This window comes from Glandiceps talaboti, chromosome 14 (genome assembly GCF_964340395.1).
Source record: "Glandiceps talaboti chromosome 14, keGlaTala1.1, whole genome shotgun sequence".
Taxonomy (NCBI): Eukaryota; Metazoa; Hemichordata; class Enteropneusta; family Spengelidae; genus Glandiceps; species Glandiceps talaboti.
In genome coordinates, this window is record NC_135562.1 from 14,642,903 (window position 1) to 14,667,483 (window position 24,581).

General features: G+C 37.5%; 1 protein-coding gene across 1 annotated transcript; it reads left to right on the forward strand.

Annotated features, from left to right (window-relative positions):
* Positions 1 to 24,138, forward strand: LOC144445821 (sulfotransferase 1C4-like). Its single transcript, XM_078135461.1, has 7 exons — positions 1 to 47; positions 2,186 to 2,321; positions 20,855 to 21,105; positions 21,591 to 21,741; positions 22,108 to 22,202; positions 22,886 to 23,075; positions 23,990 to 24,138. The coding sequence occupies exons 2-7, from the start codon at positions 2,216 to 2,218 to the stop codon at positions 24,097 to 24,099; spliced, it is 903 nt and encodes a 300-aa protein (XP_077991587.1). The 5' UTR covers positions 1 to 47; positions 2,186 to 2,215; the 3' UTR covers positions 24,100 to 24,138.
* Positions 24,139 to 24,581: the final 443 nt, after the last annotated feature.

The following is a 24,581-nucleotide window of genomic DNA, read 5'->3' on the forward strand; positions in this document are numbered from 1 at the left end:
AGGTCAAACGACGAGAGCGTCCACAACGAAGACATTCCTTGCGCAAGGTAAAGTAGATACATGTACATATTTAAATTAGTATTGTTCAACGTGGTAGATTACATATGTGGTTGATAATGATAGCGGTGCCATCGTTCTGTGACTATAATCAGGCTGTAATATATATATAGAACATTCACGTTGGCGAGACGTCTACCTCTCGCCAACGTCTATGGATAGAGTAAACACTGCTGGGAGCCCCAAAAATATGCATATAACGATAATGGAACTCAACAGAATCAACATGCTAATGTGGCTATAATGAAACTAACATCCATTCAATAGCGTATATCAGCAATAGTTTGTTTCTGTCTCTTGGTGAGATGAAAGCCCAGTGTTTATTGTCGTACAGCATGACGGGGCCACATAGACACAATAACCATAAACATGATAAATCGCCAACTGCCTACTCAATGCCTGTCAACCATATTGTAAACTCTGTGACTGTGAAAAATGCTAACCATCAGAATTTGTCAGGACACATAAATAGCACAACATGCACTCTACATAGAATTAAAGTGAATTTAACGATACCATTCAGATTTTCCGTTTGATACAACCATGCAGAAATCAATAAGAAACTGGACATGGACTACACTTTAAGATAACGAGATTGAATCATAGAGTACAGTTTCTTGTTACATTTTGTCTAGTAAGTGATGAATGAACTACACATGCCACTATACAGACATCACATGAACACCGTAAAGGACATTCACACGGTCAATGTTTCATACTAATGCCCTGCGCACACTAGAGCAATCAGCCGAGCAAAATATCAACGCGTGTGAAGCTACCATCATATTCATATTCACTTTCAAAAGTTGACCTCTACGCTCAATGTGAATATGATGATAGCTTCACACGTTCATCATCAGATTCGAAGTCTTCCGAATGTGTATGGACGCGCGTTCAGCAAATCACATAAATCCTTCATTGGCATACGATTGTAATTACTTTTCACTTGATTTACGTAGACTTGCATGCTCTCTTTTTATTTTTGCCAGAGTATCCAATTTGCAAGAGCACAAAATGCAATATTGCTATTGAAGTGTGGCATATGTAGTTCCTTGTTGGTTTGAGCGTGGTTGTATCAAACAGAAAAACTGCATATTGTATTTTGAAATAGACTGTAGCACCATCAATGGGACGATGGTCATATCAACATTCCATGATCGTAATGGATGAGGATTGGGTATTTATCCTGGCTTTCTTCTTGAAAAAAATCAACATGCGACACAATATGCCAAGTCCTTGTTTGTAACTCAATAAATTACAAAACACTGATAAATGTTTGTTATTGTACGTGCAATAACAAACCTTTTTTTTTTTTTTTTTACACATTTTAAAAATGTATTAAGTTAGAAACACAGCCTTGGTATATGTTGTTTCACATTGATTTTTCAAGTAGGACGCCCTGATAAAATTGTTTTATCAATTAAAATTCCTCCAATCCTCATCCATATGGCCACTCTAAAGACAGTGTTCTCTAAACGTTTTTATGCTATATTTATCTCATCCAGAGTGAACGATTTCAAATTATTTTTTAAGTGAATAGGTAACCATGCCACAGCACGTGCCGGTAAATAATGCAAAGGTCGACTGTAAGCGATATAGGAATAGCAAATTGTTATTTTCATATCTAAATCCCAGTTGTTAAATGAATAGAATGCAACTGATAAACATGTAAAAAAATATCAGTGACATTGTCAATCACTATATATTCTTAATTAGCCATTAGATGTGATTCACAGAATCATTGTGGATTTCTAATTCATTTTTTACTTGAGTAACTTGTGTTGCTGCTCCTCAGTACTACTAAACTTAAGAGAGCATAGAGTTTCAAATTAGGTTATACGACATTTGTACGTCTCACAAAACGATTTTTGTTGCTTATTATACAATGATAGTGCACAGCATAAAAATGGTATATTTTATCTCAATTTGAACAAAAATTATACATTACAGCTGGATAAGAAGAAAGATTCAAACACAAAATTATTTATTTGTGTTCACAGTAACATTTTATGTGCATGTTCGCTATTACTCTCTATATGTTGTGTGTGTACTTAGTAACAGAAAACGTTGTTTGAGGCTTACAAAATATCCCACTTTTTGAATTTCTATACTTTTTCAATTTTGGCAGTATTGTGTAGAAAATATTACTCTCAATAGAATGGCGAAGACAGAGGCTTCACGCTTTTTGTACCATCCAAAAGAGAAGTTAAAGACTTTTCAAGTTTGCCAAGATGATATTTATAGTATTACGTTTCCAAAGTCTGGTAAGTAATTACTATTAGCAACTGACTTTTCACAGCTTGCATGACATACAACACTCTGAAATTCACAGAACAGTTTTATAGTAATTAAATAATGTAATATAGAAATAATAGAGAACGAATAACTTTAATAATAATTTATTTTGATCTTATAGGCCACCCAGGGGCAAGATGACTAGTTCAACGTAGGATTTAAAAAAAAACCTTGCATTCTTATACTTAGGCCTCAGACATCCCCCTCCTTCTAACTAAATTGGCCAAAACTGAAAATTGTTTCATACCACACAATCAATTTCAAATCAGTATGTAGGTAGTATTAGTAGTGCTAATGTGGGTAGTGAGTAAAACTATTCTTTTGCTGACACTTTACTTTATTTTAATGCAACGCATTTACTATTATAGCAAAACTTCTTCCATTTCTCAATTTGACATTTCTTAAAGAAATATTTGTATTTAAGGGTACGAAACGTCCATTAAAAGTAAAATCGATTTTGTAGGATGAGAACCAAAATGGCTCACCCCCACTCACCCCACCCCCAAAGTAAACGAATACAGTTTTTAAACCTGTATTGAACTATTAATCTCGCCCCTTACACTAGTAGAAAAAATAGTACAGTTTACGACACTTTCCGTACTATAGTTCAGATTCTGTACTTTTATGCTGATGAGGTGGACGTTTCTGTACTTTCCCATTAGCGCCTGTCTAATCGGATTATACTCGATCTGAAAAATAGTTCAGATTGCGAGTCGGAAGTGATTTGAATACATTTGCATTTAGTTCAGAATATATTCATGAGTTCACCCCCATAACCGGGCAGTAAACAAATGAATATTCAAATCTACCGTGCTTGCAATCAATACGTACATAAACGCTATACGTGTAGCTAGTGTATTCGATACATATGTATGTATATAAGCAGGCTTATGATATGAACTACATGGTTAGGACGTACGTAGATTGTAATATCACAGGGCTCATTTTGAAATAAATGTTCGTAGTACGCCTTTTCATTATGCACTACATACCGCCACCACTAAACGTGTTTCACATTTCTACGCGTTTGATGCATAGTAATACAGATTTAGATGACATGACAATCGTTTCCAATAATAGTTTAAAATTGGGCCACAAATATTGCTAGTGTATGGAGCTTCTTAACAAACCTGACCGGCCAATAGCGTCAACAAACTCACAGTAGAGACGTGCTGACAGATTTGAGTCTGTGGACATTATTTCTAGCTAAGTAAAATTGAGTGACTATTGGGAATATTATATGGCATCCATGTCGTCCATGTCGTCTATAGTTTCTGACTGACCGTGTTATGTACAACGTAATACGAAATACGGTCCATCAGGAATTAACTAGACTAACCTCTATGGGAATAGTATTCTTGTCCATGTGTCGTTTATAGAACAATTAAGTGTTAGGGTGTGATCTTCACAGTAATAAACAAGCCTTTAGAAGAACAACAGGTATTCACGCCTCAAATATCTTGGGCATCATCCAAATTACGATCATGAGCACCAAAGTAAAGGAAATACTTAATGACGTTCGGCATGCAGAACCCCCCCCCCCCGGGCCCGTACCTATGGGTACATGCCCGGCATCCATGTAACTGTTATATCACTCTACGTGACGATTCTGAGGGCCCTCATCTCTTATTCTCTTGTTTTATTTCAATTATACTCATAACTCCTGTTTTTATAGTATAACTGTACAATTGGCTTCGATCAGTGCATTCCAGATTTTCATGAGTCATGAGTGCACATTGCACAGATATCTGCAGAATACTTAAAAGGATTATGGGTAATGTATGCATATGCGGGAAAAACAAACTGCTGTAAGGAGCATAGTCTCGCTGCCAGACTCGAGACTATCGTCCCTAATCTGTTTACCGAGCGGCGCAGCCGCGAGAATAGAGGGGGACTGGTCCCGCTCTTCTCGCGGCTGTGCCGCTCGGTAAACAGATTAGGGACGATAGTCTCGAGTCTGGCAGCGAGACTATAAGGAGCACTGACTTTGCCCTCATATCTTCATCCCATTTTGCACTGAAGAAGTTTCACATGGCTCTCATATTTCATATATACTCTTTCTAAATATATGGTGATGCAACATGAGTAAAAATAACTGGGGTTAACTAAGTTTGGTAGTCAATATAGCAGGTTTACCATCAAACTGACGCAAAATTTGTTTCAAATTTGTCTAGTAAAAACCGTTGGCCCAGTTGTCGATTAGGCTTACAAGTTACACAAAGCATGATAAGACACTGTGAATGGTGCAAATAAACAACGTGCGAAATGCCAAATACCAAATGCAAACAATACAAGCGAACAAAAGGGCCTGTATGCACTCTAATAGCCCGATATTTTGCCTAAAATCAGGCTCACATGTGCGAACGGTGTGTTTTTGACGTACCTAGTAGGCAGTGATGTAGATAATAGCCGGTTACCGGTCACAACGCCCAGCTATAACTTATAAGTATAACAGTTGTGGGACCGGCTTAGGAAAGTACTCAAACCTGACGATCATTGAACAGATTCTAAGGTTGGAAAATTAAATATGAGTTGCCCGGGAGTTCTAATAGCAAGTAAAATACCCAAAGTGTAAACAAAAAGATAAATTAATTCATAATTATTTGGAAAACATTAGACGATTACGCAGTAAAACAAGACTGGCCACGCTATCGCTAGCGAAAGCCTTCGAACTAGTTTCATAACGACCGGACGTTGAAGGAAGCGCGAAGCGAAGTGTGAGGTCAATGTGACGTCTCATGATGATGTATGATGCATCAACATGACGTTTACGTAGAGTTGCACTAAATGTTTTCTAAACTTCAGTGGAAAGAATTTTTGTCGATCAGACACTGACTATGTTTAAATTCTTAAAACATCTGAGAAAACTGAAGAGGGGAAGCAAAATGTGACACTGACAGACAAGCCAGACGTACGGCACATGTACAGAAGGCGAGGCACACCCTCTGATGCAAACTGGACAATTATCGTGCGTGTCACGTATAAGGCATCAGATGTAATACATGTAGCTAACCAAATATTCTTGTACTGCAGTCTTTCTTGTAACAGGTATTGGAAATTGTCAGAAACCTGATGATTTTATGACTGAATAAGTTTCGATACGGAGACGAGAGAGAGGGGGAGACGGGAGAGAGAGAGAGAGAGAGAGAGAGAGAGAGAGAGAGAGAGAGAGAGAGAGAGAGAGAGAGAGAGAGAGAGAGAGAGAGAGAGAGAGAGAGAGAGAGAGAGAGAGAGAGAGAGAGAGAGAGAGAGAGAGAGAGAGAGCGGAGACCAAACTAGAGTCGGTACTCACCCCACCACGACATATGCATTTTTGTGATTTTGAAACGATAAAGAATGTTAATATGGATATTGGGCCGATTGGAAATCGGACGATGTGAATCGTAATCGAATATCTCAGACCATCCACAATATATGTCGTGTTGACTTAGGCGATCCCAGAAACCATTCTTAGTTTACCCCTTTCACATATATTATCAACCATGCTAATGTTTTGAAACAAATCTCGATTAACAGGTAATTTAGCGCTTGAAAGATGGCGACGTCCATACCCCCCCGGCTGCACATATTTTAATATGCAATTATACATTACCCCCTCCCCATACACGTCAGAGAAGTACAGTATGGTACACTATATGACACACTGTAAGCTAACAGTGGAAATCAACTTCAGTGTCCATACATATCAGACATAGAGATTTCTTTACAAATGGATGTGGGCTCATTGGGCTGTAACCTGTACTTGGAAAAACTTAACCAGCAGAGTTTTCTTTTTGAATCCTATGTCTTGACAGAAACGGCACCCCCCTTCGATAACTAGTGGGGAGGGTGTGTCCCCCTCCCACAGTAGGCAATTGTTTGAAAAATAAGGACATGTAGGAGGCCATTTAGCGGCATAATATTTCAAACCATACACATTATTGGAAGCCATAAAGTACTTGAAAATTGTCTTCAATACCCAAATTGTACTCTCATTAAATTATTTTACAACTGTATTACCTACGCTTTAACTAATACATAGATATTTTGGCAGACACACACATTCGTTTGGCCATTGGCTGCCTAATAATTAAATGTGTGGTAGGTAAATGAAGTGAACAATTTTGCAAAGTACAAGGTAAACGATTGCTCCTGTGGTTTGAATGTTCAACAAAGTCTCCACACAGAGAGATAGAGCAAGAGAGAAGGAGACATACGGCGACGAGAGAGAGAGAGAGAGAGAGAGAGAGAGAGAGAGAGAGAGAGAGAGAGAGAGAGAGAGAGAGAGAGAGAGAGAGGCATACACTTATACAAATGTAAATTTACTTGGTAAACAACTGCTCCTGAGGTTTAATTTTGGTTCAAATCATGAGCAGAATATTCGGGGGCCCTTTCAGACCATCACAATTGTCATGCCCCCCTCCCTTTGAACCTCAATTTTGTTCATGCCCCCCCGTAAATTCTGACTCCAGCATAATTTCAAGTTTATTCCGAGCTCGGTATTACAGGCATTCGACTAGAGTCTTTATACCTCAAAGATATACAACAGTCCATTTCTGTACAAGGCATATCAGAAACCAAACATTTGCAGTGTGGAGTGTCACAAAACCCTGTGCTTGGTCCACTCTTACACGCGTATGCTGTCTATACACATCACCACTTGGAAAGCTAATCCGACATCAAAATCTCAATATGCAACAACATACAGACGACAACCAGATTTACCAATATATTTCCCCAATCACATACGTCAACTACAGTAACTAAGATGGAAACTGTTGCACATGATATTAAACGACCCAAAATAAGCTAGTTTAATGATGGCAAAACCGAGGTCCTCCTTATCACGTCTCAGTTCAACAGGCTTCCTCGTCTCATGAACCACATCAACATGGGATCGTCTTCTGTGCAGTTAGTGGATTCAGCATGTGCCATTTGTGTAACAATTGATGACCGTTATAACCTCAAGAAGCACATCTCGTTGACATGTAGATCAGTTCTTTTTCACCCCCGAACAATAGGTCGCATCATTGACAGTGGAGGGGGCCCCTCCACTGTCTATGGAAACTGTTGCACATGATATTAAACGACCCAAAATAAGCTAGTTTAATGATGGCAAAACCGAGGTCCTCCTTATCACGTCTCAGTTCAACAGGCTTCCTCGTCTCATGAACCACATCAACATGGGATCGTCTTCTGTGCAGTTAGTGGATTCAGCATGTACCATTTGTGTAACAATTGATGACCGTTATAACCTCAAGAAGCACATCTCGTTGACATGTAGATCAGTTCTTTTTCACCCCCGAACAATAGGTCGCATCATTGACAGTGGAGGGGGCCCCTCCACTGTCTATGGTCGCATACGCCAGTATCTTACAAACGGAGTTTGTCAGAACCTTGGTCATGCACTTATATCATCGATACCTGACTACTGAATGGCCCTTCTGTATGGGCTGCCAGCTAAAAACATTGTCCCTCTTGAACATGCCCAAAATACAGCAGCTAGGATTGTGTCAGGTACAAAGAAAACAGATGACGTCACATCGGTTCTTTCAATAACACAGTTTAGTTAGAAATCACACTGGCGTCAAGTGCAGTTACATAATATACCAGTAGGTAGGGCCTACATGTACATGTAGTCTCAGGTCACTACATTGTGGTCTGAGATGTAGTTTACACCACTATGACCTAAGAACTTGAACCAGGGCTGAGGAGAAGTGGTCTGAGGTTAAAGTTTTGCAGCTCTCGTTCAGCAATCTCAAAACATTTCAGCCTACTTCCCGTAATGAACACTTGTCAAGCATTTTTGTAGCTCCCATACTCAAAGACTACATATATGTTTATATACGACTCAAAATATAACACTGAAATTTACTTTGAACACGTTCAGTTTCAGTAGACCTATTAAAACCCAAAATCTCCACTGTATAATTTAATATCGGTAATAGTTTACAGTCAAAAACTTTTAAATTTAGTTTTGACTAGGAGGTCCCCAAGTTTTGCAAGTTGACTCATGACCGCAATCATTGCTTTACTCGCTTGAGCTGCAAGCGCTAAATACCATAGACCACTGCTTGACATAATCACGCCTAGATATTCATAAAAAGCGAACAACGTCGAGTTTATGACCACCAATAACCACTTTTCAATTTTCTTAAGAATTTCATCTCTTAGTAAATACAATAATTTTAGTTTTGACATACATGTAATTTACTTTCAAAAGACAATGTTAGAAACCCCTACCCCATTGATTCCTGTGGGAACATGCCTTTCGTGAAGAAAAAATGGTTACATAACATGTCTACAAGAATTGTTGGAGAATGTCTATGTAGAATGCCACACTGATCCCATATCCACACCTTGAGTTTTATTTTTATTGTTCTTCAATGATCTCCTTCAAAGTAATAGTCTGGATGCCAATATGGTTTCTAACTAAACCACGTCTAGCCAAAAGCCCCTCAAATAGCACAAAAAGTTGTTCACCCAATCAGTGAAACCTAAATGTTTTGGTGATGTAAACAGTATATAAGTAGCATCATGGGCTGACAAATATACCACATTTGAACATTACTGTCCCAATAAACACTAACTTTATGAGGGACTGTGTTATTGGTTAGAGTTTTGTGATTTATTAACAAAGACATGATGTTAATGACTGTGTGGGTGGCTGTAAATGAATTTTAAATTGCATCTCATGCATTTCAAGACTTCTAGAGTAACGACTCTGACTATACTTTGAGTGGAGGTATAAATGGTAATGATACAGTATAGGAACTAGACTATCAAAGTAATTACCTTGTCCAAAAGACTACAGTCGGATATTAATCTCACCATTAATGCCTGAATTTATGTCTATCAAGGTGGATCTGATAAGATCATGGAAATCGAGAAACTTTCATCACTTTGGACTTGAGCATTGAATACATTTGTGAAGTACTCAGACCATGATTCATGTTTTTTTTTTAGAGATTAATTCCACTAGATCGTCCACTAAATCGTCCACGAAAACAAATACATTCTATCATTCCACCATGTCACTCAACAACGCGCATCGAATTCTATCACTTGAATTTCCGTTATTTAGTCGTCTGAAGATCGTAACGGCCTCCGTACCATAACTTGTGTACTTTGTGTAAATACAGCTCTACTTCTCAGTATTGAGCACTTTTCCTTCAGTTTATGACTTACCTCTTATATATATATATATATATATATATATATATATATATATATATATATATATATATATATATATATATATATATATATATATATATATATATATATATATATTACCATTGCTCGGTTGACGGCAACGCGGTCAAAGATATCGGGTTCTTTGCACAATACACGTGTATATAGAAATGATGTCCCTTAAATTTCCCCTCTTTTCATTCTTGCTCTTTTCAACTACAATATAGATTTTGATAATTTCCATAGGTCTCACGAGATATACTCTTCAAGGAAAAACAAGTTCGTGTCGGAGTTTGACACGAGAATAGTCTGTGCTTGGAGTAATTATACTGTCAGTATAATTTCTCAAAGGTATGTGTTATCGTGGAAGTTTAAACATTATTTATACTTTAATGGTGTTATAGATTTTGACCCAAGCTATGCATGCCACGGTCACAAGCTATATTGCGTCAGATCGATTTGCCAAACAAATTTGCCAGAATTAACGCATCCCATCAAACCATGGACCCTCCACAAAGGTGGAGTGTCTATGGTCAAACAAATGACAGGTCGCAGAAACTATGGTCATGGAAGTATGAACGTCGTTTATACTTGTACGCCGTGACATACAATGAGCGCAGTGCCATGATTGACCGGATTATTCAGTGTCGACAATCCCAGTTAATATAATCCCAAAGGCAAACTTGTTTTATTTACCACCTTGCCAAGCAACACAGGGTGGTGGCGAGGCGAAGTTGTAATGTACTGTCGCTTTGATATTCACGATTTTGGAAAGGAAATAGATAACATCGGGTTAGATCTTGAGAGTAAATAAGAAGAAAAGAAGAGTTAATTTGAAATCAGTGATAAACGAGTTGTCTATTTTTAAGAAACTAAATATAAGGAAAGCTATGGGTCCTGATAACATATGTGGTAGGTTACTGAATGTCTATGCATCGCAGTTAGCTAGTGTTTCCAGTAGATTGTTCAATTGGTCGTACAATGATCATACGATATCAACCATTTGGAAAACATCTACCATCTGTCCGGTCCCTAAAAACTTCCAAGGCATCGTCCTGTAGCACTGACTTCCATTGTGATGAAATGCTTCGAGCGTATTTTACTTTGTCAAAACCCACAAAAACATTCACACCTTGACCCATACCAATTTACATATTAAAGTAATAGAGGTACTGATAATGCAACTCTCACATTACTTCACGATGCGTATACACATCTTGAAAAACCAAGTTCATTTGTAAGACTATTGGTTATTGATTTTTCATCAGTCGTTAACAGAAGTCAACCAAACATGATGGCTCATAAACTTAGTTATTTAAACGTTAACCCCAAACTCATCCTCTGGATAATGGATTTTCTTGTCAACCTTTCCCAGTTTGTTCGCTACCAAAAATTAAGTTCAGCCTTCCATTCAACATTTAGGGGTGCCTCACAGAGCACGATACTCTCACACAAACTATTTACACTTTACACAAATGACTGCTCATCAGGTACCGATACAAATCCACTTATCAAATATTCTGATAACTCTGCATTAGTTGACCTGTCAAATTCTGACCGTACTTATTTCGATGAAGTTGATAGGTTTGTTACTTGGTGTAAAGAAAACTACTTGGACGAAAGGTCGACTTTAGGAAGAACCCTAAAGTAGTGCCCGACCTTTTTATTGACAATGTTAAAGTTGAACAGGTGACTAAATATATATATATATATATATATATATATATATATATATATATATATATATATATATATATATATATATATATATATATATATATATATATATATATATATATATATATATAGGAACAGTCTTGGATAATAAATCAAATGTTAAGGCCAACACAGATTTCATTAACAAGAAATGTCAATCTAGAGTTTACTGTCTACAACAATTGAGGGGCCTAAAATTTTGTAAATGCCAAGGTATTACAGACATTCTATCGGAGTTTTGAGTCGGTTTAACATTTTCTTTTTTGTGCTGGTTTGGTAGTCTAGGGACTAGCTACAAGAGTGTCTTGAACAAAATTGTAAATGTGTTTAGTAATAAAGTATTGAGTGAAAAGTAGACTAATTTGAATGAAATGTTTACATCTCGTGTACAAAACAAAGCTGGGAAAATGGTAAATGACAAAGGCCACATTATGTCCCAACACTTTGAACTCCTGCCATCAGGGAGACGATTTCGTGTCCCTAAATTCAGAACAGTCAGAACCAAATCAAGTTTTGTGCCCACTTCAACTAAATTTTAAACCAAACTAAATAATTCTATTTCAAAGACATCTGCTCTGCATTCCAGATTGGAAGAACCGCGTTTTTTTATTGTCTTTTTTAAGTTGATGACCATTTCTGGCAAGACTTCACTCACAATTTTCTCGATTTTACTGATTTTTCTTCTTTATTAAAAAGGTTTAGGGTCGGCACCGGATTTCTAGAATGGAAGCGTTTGGGGAGTTATGTGTGATTTATTTGTTGAGAAAGGTTCAAAGACAATAAATATCGCCATAAGGTGGCACTTGCCGTTCCAGTGAGGAACGACTAGTGCCACCACGGTAGTACTCGACAATTCGATGGACCACGGCCAAGTCCGCCATTCACAATTTTCAAATCACTTGAAATAAAGCAATCTGGCAAAACTCGCCCATGTGCATTTACAATCTTGTCGCAACTAATTCTAGTAGGTAAAACCATAGACCCTCCACCCTGTCTATGGTAAAACCTAGTCGCATTCATAACTTTCATCGAGGGTAAGGTAATTTTAGTCATCAACTTCTATAAAGTCCAAAATGAAACGATAAAACATGTACATTTTGGAAATTATCCCATGTATAATGCCAGATTATAAAGTGACAAAGAGTGGTTCATCTGAGTGGATAGCTTAACCTCTTGACGATTTATAAACAATGGGAAATAGGCAGCTATCTTGATGTTCATTTTAACCTATTTTCCCGGAGAATATTTTCAGAACTGGTATCCAAATTACCAAGATCACGTTTTTCATATTTACTGATATGCCGCTTTAGTTATGGCCGGTTTTGTGGGATGTTTTGCGTGCACAATGTAAACCACAGACAAGGCATGTAAACTTCTACTTGCAAACCCGTCTATTTCAGGCTTGGCCTCTTACCACTCTTGGAGGAATTGTACTGACTCCTCCAAGACCACGTCTGACACAGTGGCCTGAAACCCATAGTCTATCGCGAGTATATTGTCTACCCTTCAAGAGACACACATTCTCTGCCAGTCACCCTTTTAAAAATACGCTTGTTAAACGTCTGCTCCTGGAGTTAAATTTGGTTCAACTCATGAGCAAAATATTTGTACGTGACTCCGGGCCCCTTTCAGACAATCCGAATTTTCACGCACGTCCCAATTCGTTTTTTTCCCGTGACAACAATTTTTCTCCTGAGCCTCCCCCTACCCTAATCTAGTTCCTGACGACCGTATTCCAATTTTACACTACATCTTTACATATTACGTATAGTCAATGTCATTACTCTCGTTGCCGATGTGTTGGCAATTATATACATGTATATATATAATATCCATAATCACAACATATTTCCTGCTCAAAGAAGAACTGTTTCAGCTTATTCCATTTCGATATAAACAGACAGAGAGTCCAGGGATAAAATACCCATGTACTACTCCTTATATTACTGGCTAGGTAATGTCAACCGTAAAATAATCCAAGCACCAGCGTCCCTAAAATCCGTGAAACAGTGTCGATATTACAGTATTTTGCTGACACTTATTACTTTCTGTAACTGGTCTATATTTGTGATATCATGGTAAATATGCTTGGAATTTATGGCCTAACAAACCAGACATTACGTAGATTTGAATATTGAAGAAAATCAAAAACAAAAACAAGGCCATGGCCATGGCCGGTCAGGTACTGATATTAGTACTTTAGACATCAGTGGGGGTCACACTTGGTCATTGAAACTATATTGACCGACCAAAATTCTAAACATCACGGATAAATAATTTCATATCGAAATGTATGTACGGAGATTCAGGTTTTTAGACCACGTGGCTTTGACATGACATCATCAGCTAAATTTGCAATACGAAAGTAACGTAAAACATGGATGTATCTAGTAGGGAGCAAAGTCCGCATGTCTGTATGGATGTTTGAAGATTTACTATCGGTATATGGGAGGCATAGAGGGAAATATTTGAATAGCGTTATTTAACGTTACATAATTCATAACTGACTACTAAACTACCGTCAAGAGGATTGTTTTTGCTTCCATTTATCTGTATTAATTTTTTTTAAAGGCAGTGATGGTGACTGCCAATGCCGGTAGTGAAAATATGGCCCGCACATTTTGAAGATTTTTGTATCATACAAGTTCAATGTTGTAGCTGAGAATGTGATTTATATTTATAACTCAGTAGAATGGGTACCGGTACTGATGCGAGGGATGTGAACCAACCTTTGTGTTGCGTGCTTTTTAATATCACCGTGTGTGTGTGTGTGTTGTTTGTTTGTTTGTTTGTTTGTTTGTAATGTAGATTCGTCGTTGATATACTGCTACTAGATCAGACCGTGGGTTATACTTCCATGATCAGAACATGACCAGACACAACTCTCCACGGCACCATTTTGGTTTTACAACTTTGATTACTTTGTTTTGAATAGCTTTTGTCAAGTTCTTGACTTTCCTGATATGACAATAAAGCAAGGGCGGTGAAATATTATTATAGTAGTCCTTCAAAAAACAAGACAATTTTGAAACTTTTAGTGGAAAATGTTAGTGAAGACACAGTTTACCCGCATAAATTAACTAACAAAAGACAAAAGAAATGTACACATGGTTCATTTTCTAGGTGTCGACCTCATGAATATGCACCAAGATTTAGAACCGAGTCAGCTTTAAATGCGTTCACACCTCCAAATCTGGTCTGGACAATATTGTCTGGGCTTAGTCACCCTTTTATGCGGACTACAGAGCGGCCCTGGTGCGGACTATTTCTGCCACCTATTAATGCCTGAAAGTCAAGTGGCATATGCTGAGGTTGTGTACAACCAGCAACCCATAACATTTTAGCAATCTACAGTTCTACCTCAGTATGGCTATTAGCCATGCTAGGTAGTTACTATAATGATTAATATAATGGTTGTCTTGGTAAAAGTTGTCGACCCCCCCCCCCCCAAAAAAAAAAGAAGAAAAAAAAAAGAAAAAAAGAAAAAAAAAGATCAACAAAACATTCTATGATATTGAAAGCGCTCCTGGCATGTAATTCCATAGAACAGTTTCCTGTAGGGAATGGCAGCGATTTCATTCAAACTCAAAGACAGAGATGTTGCTAACCAACGTGAACAGCCATAAAAAATTGTATGTGAATGAGTATGACTCTGAGATCCCGCTAACGGTTTCATTGTTGTCGGTCTAACCAGAGACACTGGAGAACTTCACTGTCTATGATCTAATCGTATTGCTCAGTGTGAAAACCGTGCAAAGCGTTACTATTTTGGCGTTGTATTTTCGCACATTTTTGGTTCACAAGGGTCCAATAATTTAAGCTTGAGTTAGGAAATAGGCCTATTAAAAAAATTGTGTTGTTCCGATTAGGCAAAATAAATAAATAGGTGGGGTAGGTAGATTTATTTTTATTCATGTGCGAGTGTCTAATTCTGGTTTTCCATTTTTTCCAAATGATCTCTGTGTTATTGGCTTCTTTCCATTAGATGTACAACCATTACAGATTGGAGGAACAGTTTTATATTGTCTTTTTAAGTTGATGTCAGTTTCTGCATCCACTATGTCTCGTGAGACTTCACAATTGTTGCGATTTTGTTAGTTTTTCAAGAACACGTAAAAAAAAAGTTAAGGGTCGGCAGTGAAAAACTAGGTGGGTCGGGTAACAGAAACCAAACAGTTATTTTTTAGGCCTAAGGCATAACGTAGCATATAAATCTACCCAACCTGCGCGAGCAAGATCTGCATCGGTCAATGTAATATTTACATGGTCTATTACAATTTGGTAAAGTGTACCATTGTATATGCTTGTGCGAGACGTAAAAAACATCATGCCGTCTAATTGTACGAAACGATTTAGTCACTATGGTTTTGAAGTCAGTGAGATAATGTTTGTGAAGTACCCGGTATCGTGATGTTATCGCTTGTATAGAAAAACCATCACTGAGGCAAAATCTCACTTTTATCATCATTCATTTTTTAAAGTCTTCAATCATGCCAATTAAAAATATGGATACTGCAGTCATTTATGTGACTTTTTTTCCAAAAATGTTTATCGTGCATCTCGATTATATTTTTTTTCGTCTTCGTAACATCTTTTTTTTTATTGTGCCAAAAGTAGTAGCTACCACATATAGAACAGTGGAAAAATACCGAATGAGACTCAGAAATGTAAAATCATTTACTTCAATGTCCAAATCAAATGCGGACATCAGAAAATGATGCATGCACGTTGTGATGGACTCGTGATTAGCTCTAGTCCAGATGCCAATTGGTATCTAACTAAACCATAGACAATAGAGAGGGTCCTCTCTATTTTCTATGACTAAACCAAGTTTAGTGAGTGGAGGTGTAAATGGTAACGATACTGTTTAGGAACACGGTGATAGGAACTAGACGAGATTAGTACTGACAACACACGCTCCGCGAACTCCAGCAAAGAGGCCTGGTGGGGTATATAGAGACTTGTCAGAGTTGTCGGAGCTACTGTTCATGTACATATAAGTTCCACGTATTCTCAATTTATTTCGTGCTGGATAGAAAACAGTCAGTATAGTCCTTGTGTTCTCCAGTGTATAGCCGATGGATTGGATAGTGAGAGTCATGATATGTGTGATACATTGTAGTTTATACACCAGAACTGAATTTTAGACTGATCCCGTCGGCATCTTCAGAGAAAGCATCAAGCGGGTACCACAATAAACTGAAAACGTAACGACTATAAGCATAACTATAAGTTTTAATTTACATGGAACTACGGTCATATTTGATAAGCTTATCCCCCACTTCCACATATGGTCTCATACCCCTTGGTCAGCGAAAAGCCAATCATGTTCATGTCCGGACATACGAGTTATAAATGGGGCGGTCATATGGGTTAAGTTAGGGTGGAATATAATATATGGAAAAAGTCTGATTGATACTGGCTGTGATGGGTAGTAGAGCATTTTTTAATTGTCAAAAACAGGGTTGGGGGCCGAATGATATGATTCAAAACGTCATGACTTTCTGGTATATCTTTGTTGTCATGGTGTGTTTCCAGTTGAGGATGGCTGTCTTTGACTGGCTACAACAGTAAGTGACTGATTTTGAAAGCAAAGAAAGTGGAAGAACATTGGTGTTAGTTAAAAAACTATTGTTATTAAAGATATACAAGTAAACGCAGCAAAACAATTGAGAGTCGGTACGGAAAGGAACAGATGACCACAGGAAGGTGTTCAGCTGTTCTTCATTGTTCTTTGCAATTTGACGACCGGGCGATCACATACTAGTAGTTGTCAGTGTTTTCGCTAAAGCAAAATACACGGAGATGGTTCAAAATCACTTGACTATCATTTCACTCTTATTTAAATCTACAAATATCTCATTAATATTTTCTCCCAGCTTACTTCAAACTATATGACATTTTCCATGAAAAAAAGGTGCGTATCTGGAGCAAAGAAGTGTTTCAGATATCAGAGTGTTCACGTTTGCGTGACCAAGACATAGACATAGACTGGCAAGCGACGCCATGAATTGTGATCGAATCCCAGGGTCGGATCGGTTGTAGATCAGTGTTCATGATAATTCATTTGCGTGTTCAATTACTAAGTCATCGATGTAGGGTTATAAATTCAGTGACTACACCATCAACAAAGTTACTTCTTACTATAAATCATGTTGAAAAAGACCCTAGGAAAATGTCTAAGCAACAATGACGGGTGTTACTTTTTTGCAGTGTTTATCCAAATAGTAATCGTCGAATAACGTGACCCTGGCTGAAAACTGCGACAGTGAGTGTACCATAAATTCCCAAAACAGACTGACCAGAACAGACATATTGACACACAAAAAGTGTGCAAGTTTACATCTTGTGACAGGTTTGGTTGGGGTCACCTCCATCGGCTAATGGTCGAAATCGTCATTGTAAAATATTTTTAATTACCCTCAACTACAAATCAGCGTATCGTTGACGATCATTTCAATCGTAAGTGTTTAGAACTGATTCAGAAGTAAAACGTAGAATTATTAATGACAATGGTATGCAAAGTTTTGTTGTTTAACAATCATCAGCGATTTGGCATGTTTGCACAAACCACAGATACTTGTTAGTGCATACACTTTTGATACTTCTATTCTATAAGGTAAAGGCTAAATTTAAAAAGACATGATCCCAGTATTAACTTTTTTGTTGCGGCTATATTTCCTAAGTGAGGTGTGCCAAAGAAAGTTTTCCCATGATACTTTGCGCCAGTGCGACTTTTTGACATTGTACGTTCGATGTTCCCAATGAGTAAATGGAATTTTATCGAGAAGTCTATTCATATTTGTTTATGACAGCAAGATATTTTCAATTTTCTGTTTTTGGTCATTTTTGGGGTCAAAAACTGTCATTTGTTTTGTAAATAAAAGAATTCAAAGTAAAAATGAATGACAGCCGCAAAACTAATCGATTGAATGGGCTGACATTTGGTGTGCAGGTATGTTAGAGTATCTGGATGAAGAATTCTTCAAGAAAATTTGAAGATGACATTGATATGCAAATACGTCTAAAACGTGCTGTGTAGTATCATATTATAGCCATGTTATTTTACAATACTCGTGAGAAAGTAGAATTTATTGGTGAAGTAAAGTTGCTCATACACCTAAGAAAATTTGACTACACTTGAATACATAATGAGCAAATGAAATGATCACAACAATCACATATCTTTGTAATGTTATGACTATACAAGAACTAATACAGGGACGAATGGGGTACTTATCAAATAATGCCCTCCGGAACTCAGAAATAAATGTAGATGCGCTGTACCATGCAGTTACGATCAGCGGTTTTGAACTATGGAGGTAGGAAGGAAGGAGGTAGGAAGGATTATAGTCCTACCACCATTTCTGAACAAAATCGTTGTCCTTGAATTGGAATGGTATGCTTTTAATACAAAAGTTGCACAAACATATGTTCTTGCTTTCAAAAGTTTTAGAATTAACACCATGATTTCACCGTCGCCCATACTGAGGTTTTCCTGCATCTATTGCTATGGATTTTGTTGGTGGGACTTTGCTGTACTGTATGAACACTTGTTCAGACTCAGGCCACTAAAACACAATTGCAAAAAAAAACCGTAAAGACACGAAGTATCGTTTTGCACAACGTTCGGCTTGAAGCAGGTTTGAAGGGTAACCATGCACGACAGAGAAGATGGGTTTAGAGCCCCATTTACACCTAAAACAAAAAGCGATTCTAGTCTGTTCCTATTATAGTGGTCTGAGGTTCAGATCAAAGTGCCGCATTCATCCACAACATAAAAAATCATAGACCCTACACGACTGGCGTTTGTAAAAGTCAGTTTTAAACCATAATTACTACACCTCTTTATCTTCTCGGCAAGAACATGCAGTGCTGCAATCCAACGTGAGGACCTCTCACCAACTTTCAGATCACTTCACATTGGGAACGTTGGTGAGAGTTCTACTAATATAATTCAGACTGAGGCAAAAAATATAGCCTTTCTGAGTTGAAATCCGAGGTTTAAATCCTGATATCTGAAAATTCCCAATCAACCCAGATTACATTGAATAAAAAATAAGTCTAACAAACAATTTATGATTTTTCAGTCCCGAAACTTGCTATTATCCATACACTGTATACAAAGCTAAATACACGGTGATTGGTGTATCGCACTCCTTGACTGAGTGGGTCGGAAAAAAAATAGGTAGACTCACTTGTCATAAATCGATTTATAAATCCACAAAGGCACTGTGACAACTAAAGCAGTCCCTTTACAGACCATTTTTCTTTAGAAATAAATAGGCTAAAACAATACTGAATGACAGGCAGTCCAAGGTATGCGAAACCATAAGCGAGCGCGTACTCACGATGCTAGATTAACACACTATTTTACCTGCGCATTGAAGACGCACAGTAAAAAGACCAGTTTTCAACATTAATGCAGGAAATACAAAGCTAACAATTCAAAATTGTATAAAATGTAAGAAAACAAAAAACAGGCGACAGTCAGAGCATGCATGAACTTCGATTTACAATACCATTATTAAGTTCTTGCATTTTGGGGCTAATGAAGTCATAGAGACTAGAGTGGGCGAGTTTCATCACAGTTAGTATAATCAATGGCACCGTGATAATTCTGACTTTCACTTGAAACTGGACCAGAACAGTCTAGGTCGGACGAGTCGTCATCATCAATTCAAAGGCGACGTAACCAAATATACACCGTGAATTCATCTTAGATCGCACCGAGTTGAACAATCATGTCTGTCATTGTAGAATGTAGACCTTTACGCTGTTTGACCGACTATTGAAGTATAACCCACATAGGTGATATTTCATTGACCTACATGGAAATGCTTGTAAATACTTTTTGCAAGTAGTAGTAGCTCAGACCACTCTAGTATTTTAGTGGTCTGAGGTAGTAGTAAGAGTTTTTGCTAACGTTTACATGCTAGCGTAGTTGTACATGTACGTATACATGTCAGTTCGTATGTACATGTACATTAAATGTAGCTCTCATCATATCATACATTGTACATGTGTGTAACCCTTTTCTTTTGCACCCTCCCCCTCCGCCTTCATGTGGTCAAACACAGACAACTAACTAACTAAATAGTGTTACTGTTAGTTTTCTGTGGGTCAAACAATTAGTGTACACGCCTTGAATCACATGCAGGCGAGATAGATTTGAATATTCATTTGTTTACTGCCCGGTTATGGGGGTGAACTCATGAATATATTCTGAACTAAATGCAAATGTATTCAAATCACTTCCGACTCGCAATCTGAACTATTTTTCAGATCGAGTATAATCCGATTAGACAGGCGCTAATGGGAAAGTACAGAAACGTCCACCTCATCAGCATAAAAGTACAGAATTGAACTCAATCTGAACTATAGTACGGAAAGTGTCGTAAACTGTACTATTTTTTCTACTAGTGTTAATCATGGTATATACAGTACAAAGTTCACTTTGTGACGTGATCATAAACAGCGCCTGGGGTAGTGTGAAAACTCTTGAACTGATAACGGGAGGAGATAAAAGACTATCAAAATATTTTTCACTCAATACGTATACCACCCCTTCTTATCCCCTCCCAACTTACAATCTATACCCTTTGTTTTGAAGGTACACACTGGCTAAAACATATCATTCGACTGATTCTTAATGATGGCGAGTTGGTCCCAGAGGAAACAAGAGGAGGACATTTAGAGTTTATTGTGGCTGAGGAAGACGACCACCCTTCGGTTTTTGCGTTTAAAAGGTTCGGTCATCCTGACATGTGTGCTGATATAGAGACGATGAAGTCACCTAGGTACTTCGTAACTCACATGCCAATTGATTGGTTGCCAAGACAACTATTTGAGAAGAAACCAAAGGTATTTTTGTAAATATTAATGAGACCTAAACATCTGTGGTCTTCTCTCTCTTCGATGTCTAATTATATATTCATCGACATCTTGAGCTATCGACAAAATAATGGCGGCATCGAAGAAAGTGTTTGAGTATAGTAGACAGGCATCAGTTCCTTGGGAGATTTATTTTTCATAATCTTCAAATGTTTTAATTTGTTATTGATTTCAAATTTTATGAAGGAAACTTTGGTCAAGGTTTGTTTTTATTTTTCCCAGTTACCGCTATTGCACATATAAGAATACAACTGAGTTAAAACGTTATTCAAATAAAAGAATGGAAAAAAGCCCAAAGACTTGAAGTCTGGGTGGCGATTGCTACGGAATTTCACGTCATCAAGTGAAGTCCAAAGCAGTTTCAGGAGGTCACAAGAAACTTCTCACAGCCGTGGTTTGATAAGAACAGTTTATGGTCTCAGTATTAATCATAATTTCTGTTTACCTGATCTTAGATCATTTACCTTGCACGGAACCCAAAGGACGTACTTGTATCTTTGGTGGCAATGCTTCGGCTTAGACATAATAGAGAATCGTCTACTGGTTCTTTTGACCATCAAATTTTTCAAAGCCGATTCGAAATGTTTTTGAGTGAAAAACCAGTCGGTACGTAGTTTAATTTGCAAAACGTCACCATTACTTTAACTCTATGCATATACATTCTCTATACCATGCAAAAAACTCCACACATAACGGCATATGTGCACGCACACATGAATATGTCTGCATTTTATGTGTGTGTCCATTCCCAGATATGAAGCCATCCATCCATCCATCCATCCAATATCCATTCACCTATCCATCACCCCCCCCCACACACACACACACACACATACATACATACATACATACAGACAGACAGACAGACAGACAGACAGACAGACAGACAGACAGACTGAGTCGTGTTTCCAAATCTTAATCATATGAAAAACATACTTATACGGTTATCATGCATTTCCTTTGTCAAAACAGCTGAGCATGGCCGATGGCATGAACATGTACTGACATGGTGGCACAGAAGAAATGAAGATAATGTTCTCTTCATAAAATATGAAGACATGAAAAGGGTATTGTCAGTTACATTTTTACAAAATATCGTGTATTAATGAAAAAGCATATGTGTAAACTTTTAAAAAAATAAAGAACATAAACACCACACCAATACTACTTACACGATAGAATATTTTGGTTAGTGAGAAAGTTTACACCCAAACCCTTCACATACTAACTATTTACTTCTAAAAAATCTTAATGTCAAATGTATCAGCGCTGTTATGATTTTAGTCAAGTGAGATATAGAATATATATTTATAGAATATCATAGACACTCTCATTTTGAAAATGAAATAAGTTTTATAACATTTGACATCAGTTAGAACATATATTAAAATAGCCATATGGCTGAGGGGGACTGGATATTTAGTTTGTATTTTTAATTTATACAAACTTTTACCATGGTTTCCTATTTGAAAAATCAACGTGACATAATGTTGACTATTTATTGTAACTCAGTACATTGCAAAGAGCTTAAAATGTGTATAAAGTTTTTCATTGTACGTTCAATAACAGAGTTTTTACACATTTGTTAATCTTTATTGAGTTACAAACAAGGACTTGGCATATGTTGTCTCACATTGATTTGTCAAGTAGGAAGCCATGATAAAATTGTTTTATAAATTGAACATCCCCAAAAAACACCCAATCCACATCCATATGGCCATTTTAAATTTGTAGCATTTCCTTTCTGTAGGATTTGACATGTTTTGTAGACAAGATAGCAGCCTTTATTGGTAAAGATCTGCCTTCCCCAGTGATCGACAAGATAGTTCATCTAACTTCGTTTGAGGTAATGAGACAGACTCATTTTCCAGAGGGCGATATAGAAAATAAAGCGCTTCAGTTGAACATAGAGGATGGGAAGAAGCCATTTATTAGGAAAGGTATGTATTTTATAGAACCAATATTTTAGGTAAAGGATAGTGTTACTCCACGAAAAAGTCACTTTTCATAAACTATGGGTCCTAGAGAGTTATTTCATGATAAATCCTAAGGTCTTATTACCTTCGGTGAAACATCATGAATATTCATTGTTCAACCATTGCACGTCTGCTGACTCCCATGAGACAATGTTGCGCCGCAGCATATGTAGATATCCCACAAAGTCACAATTTTAACTTGGTGTTTCTCTGAAATCGCACGTATTATAGGAGATGAAACAAACTATGAAATGCCACTCCTGAACCCATAGTATAGGAAATTTCATGGAGTGGCTTTAACCTTATAACAAAAAAGGCAACTTCCAGAGTAGTCTGTAAGGTGCGCCGTGAAGGGTGCCCTCGTGAGAGAGGAGGCCGATGAGGGCTGGACCACACGGCCTATCTTACAATCTACTCCCAGAGGGGCTATGATACATTGTGTCCATCATCCGTCCGTCTTCAGACCATATCCCAACCATGATTGTGGGACTCTTTATGCTTTGTTGACATACGAGCATACACATATTAATTTGTTAAATGACGACCGATTCTAGCAATTATTATACTATGGATGTGTTTCTTCCTTGTCTATAATGATCACCTTGTACGTCGAGAACCAGAAAACAAATCACATGTATATTAATCATCTTAATATAACATAGCTGTAATGGCCAAATTTGTAACTTTAATCTGCCTATAGTTTGTGTAACATTGCTTTGTTTTCCAGTCCCTTGCCTTGTCCTCCCTATCGTCACTTGTCTTCCCGTCCCCTCCTATCCCATTCCAATCTACCCTATCCCACCCTGTACAGCACCTCAGCACATAGAATCGTGTTATATTGCATTCTGAAAATGTTGTCCGTTAATTTATATTTGAAGGCGTGATCGGAGGATGGAAGGATCATTTCACTGTGGCACAAAATGAGTATTTTGACCAAAATTACAAGAAGTGGATGGAAGGAAGTGGCCTTGACTTTGATTTTGAGTGACAAATAATCAGGATTATACTTTCCACTCGAGGCGATTGTAATCTATGAAGTATTAAACAATAAAGCGTTGATAATTATCAATTGAACAGTCGTGCACTTGTCGGGTCTTTTTTTTAAAGTCACCGAAATTGGAAGAATTGATTAGTCTTGTTTTCAGATGAACTTGTATTGTGTACACTTTTGAGTTTTGCACTTTGTATAATACAACCATCATAGCTGTTTAATAGATTTTGTTTTTGATCAAAATGACGTTTTATAAATGGTGAGGAATAAAAACGGGCTTTAAAGATGCCACAAAACCTTCTTCTTATCACAGTCCTACACATCCATGTGACCACAGCACACGTGTAGAGTAGGACGTGGTAAAGAAGATAAGTTTTTGTCACCTTCAAAAGCCAGTTGTAAAAGGGATGTCGGCTTATATTTATGAAGTATACGATAATACGTAGGATATGTTGACCTGGATATCGGAAATAACATTG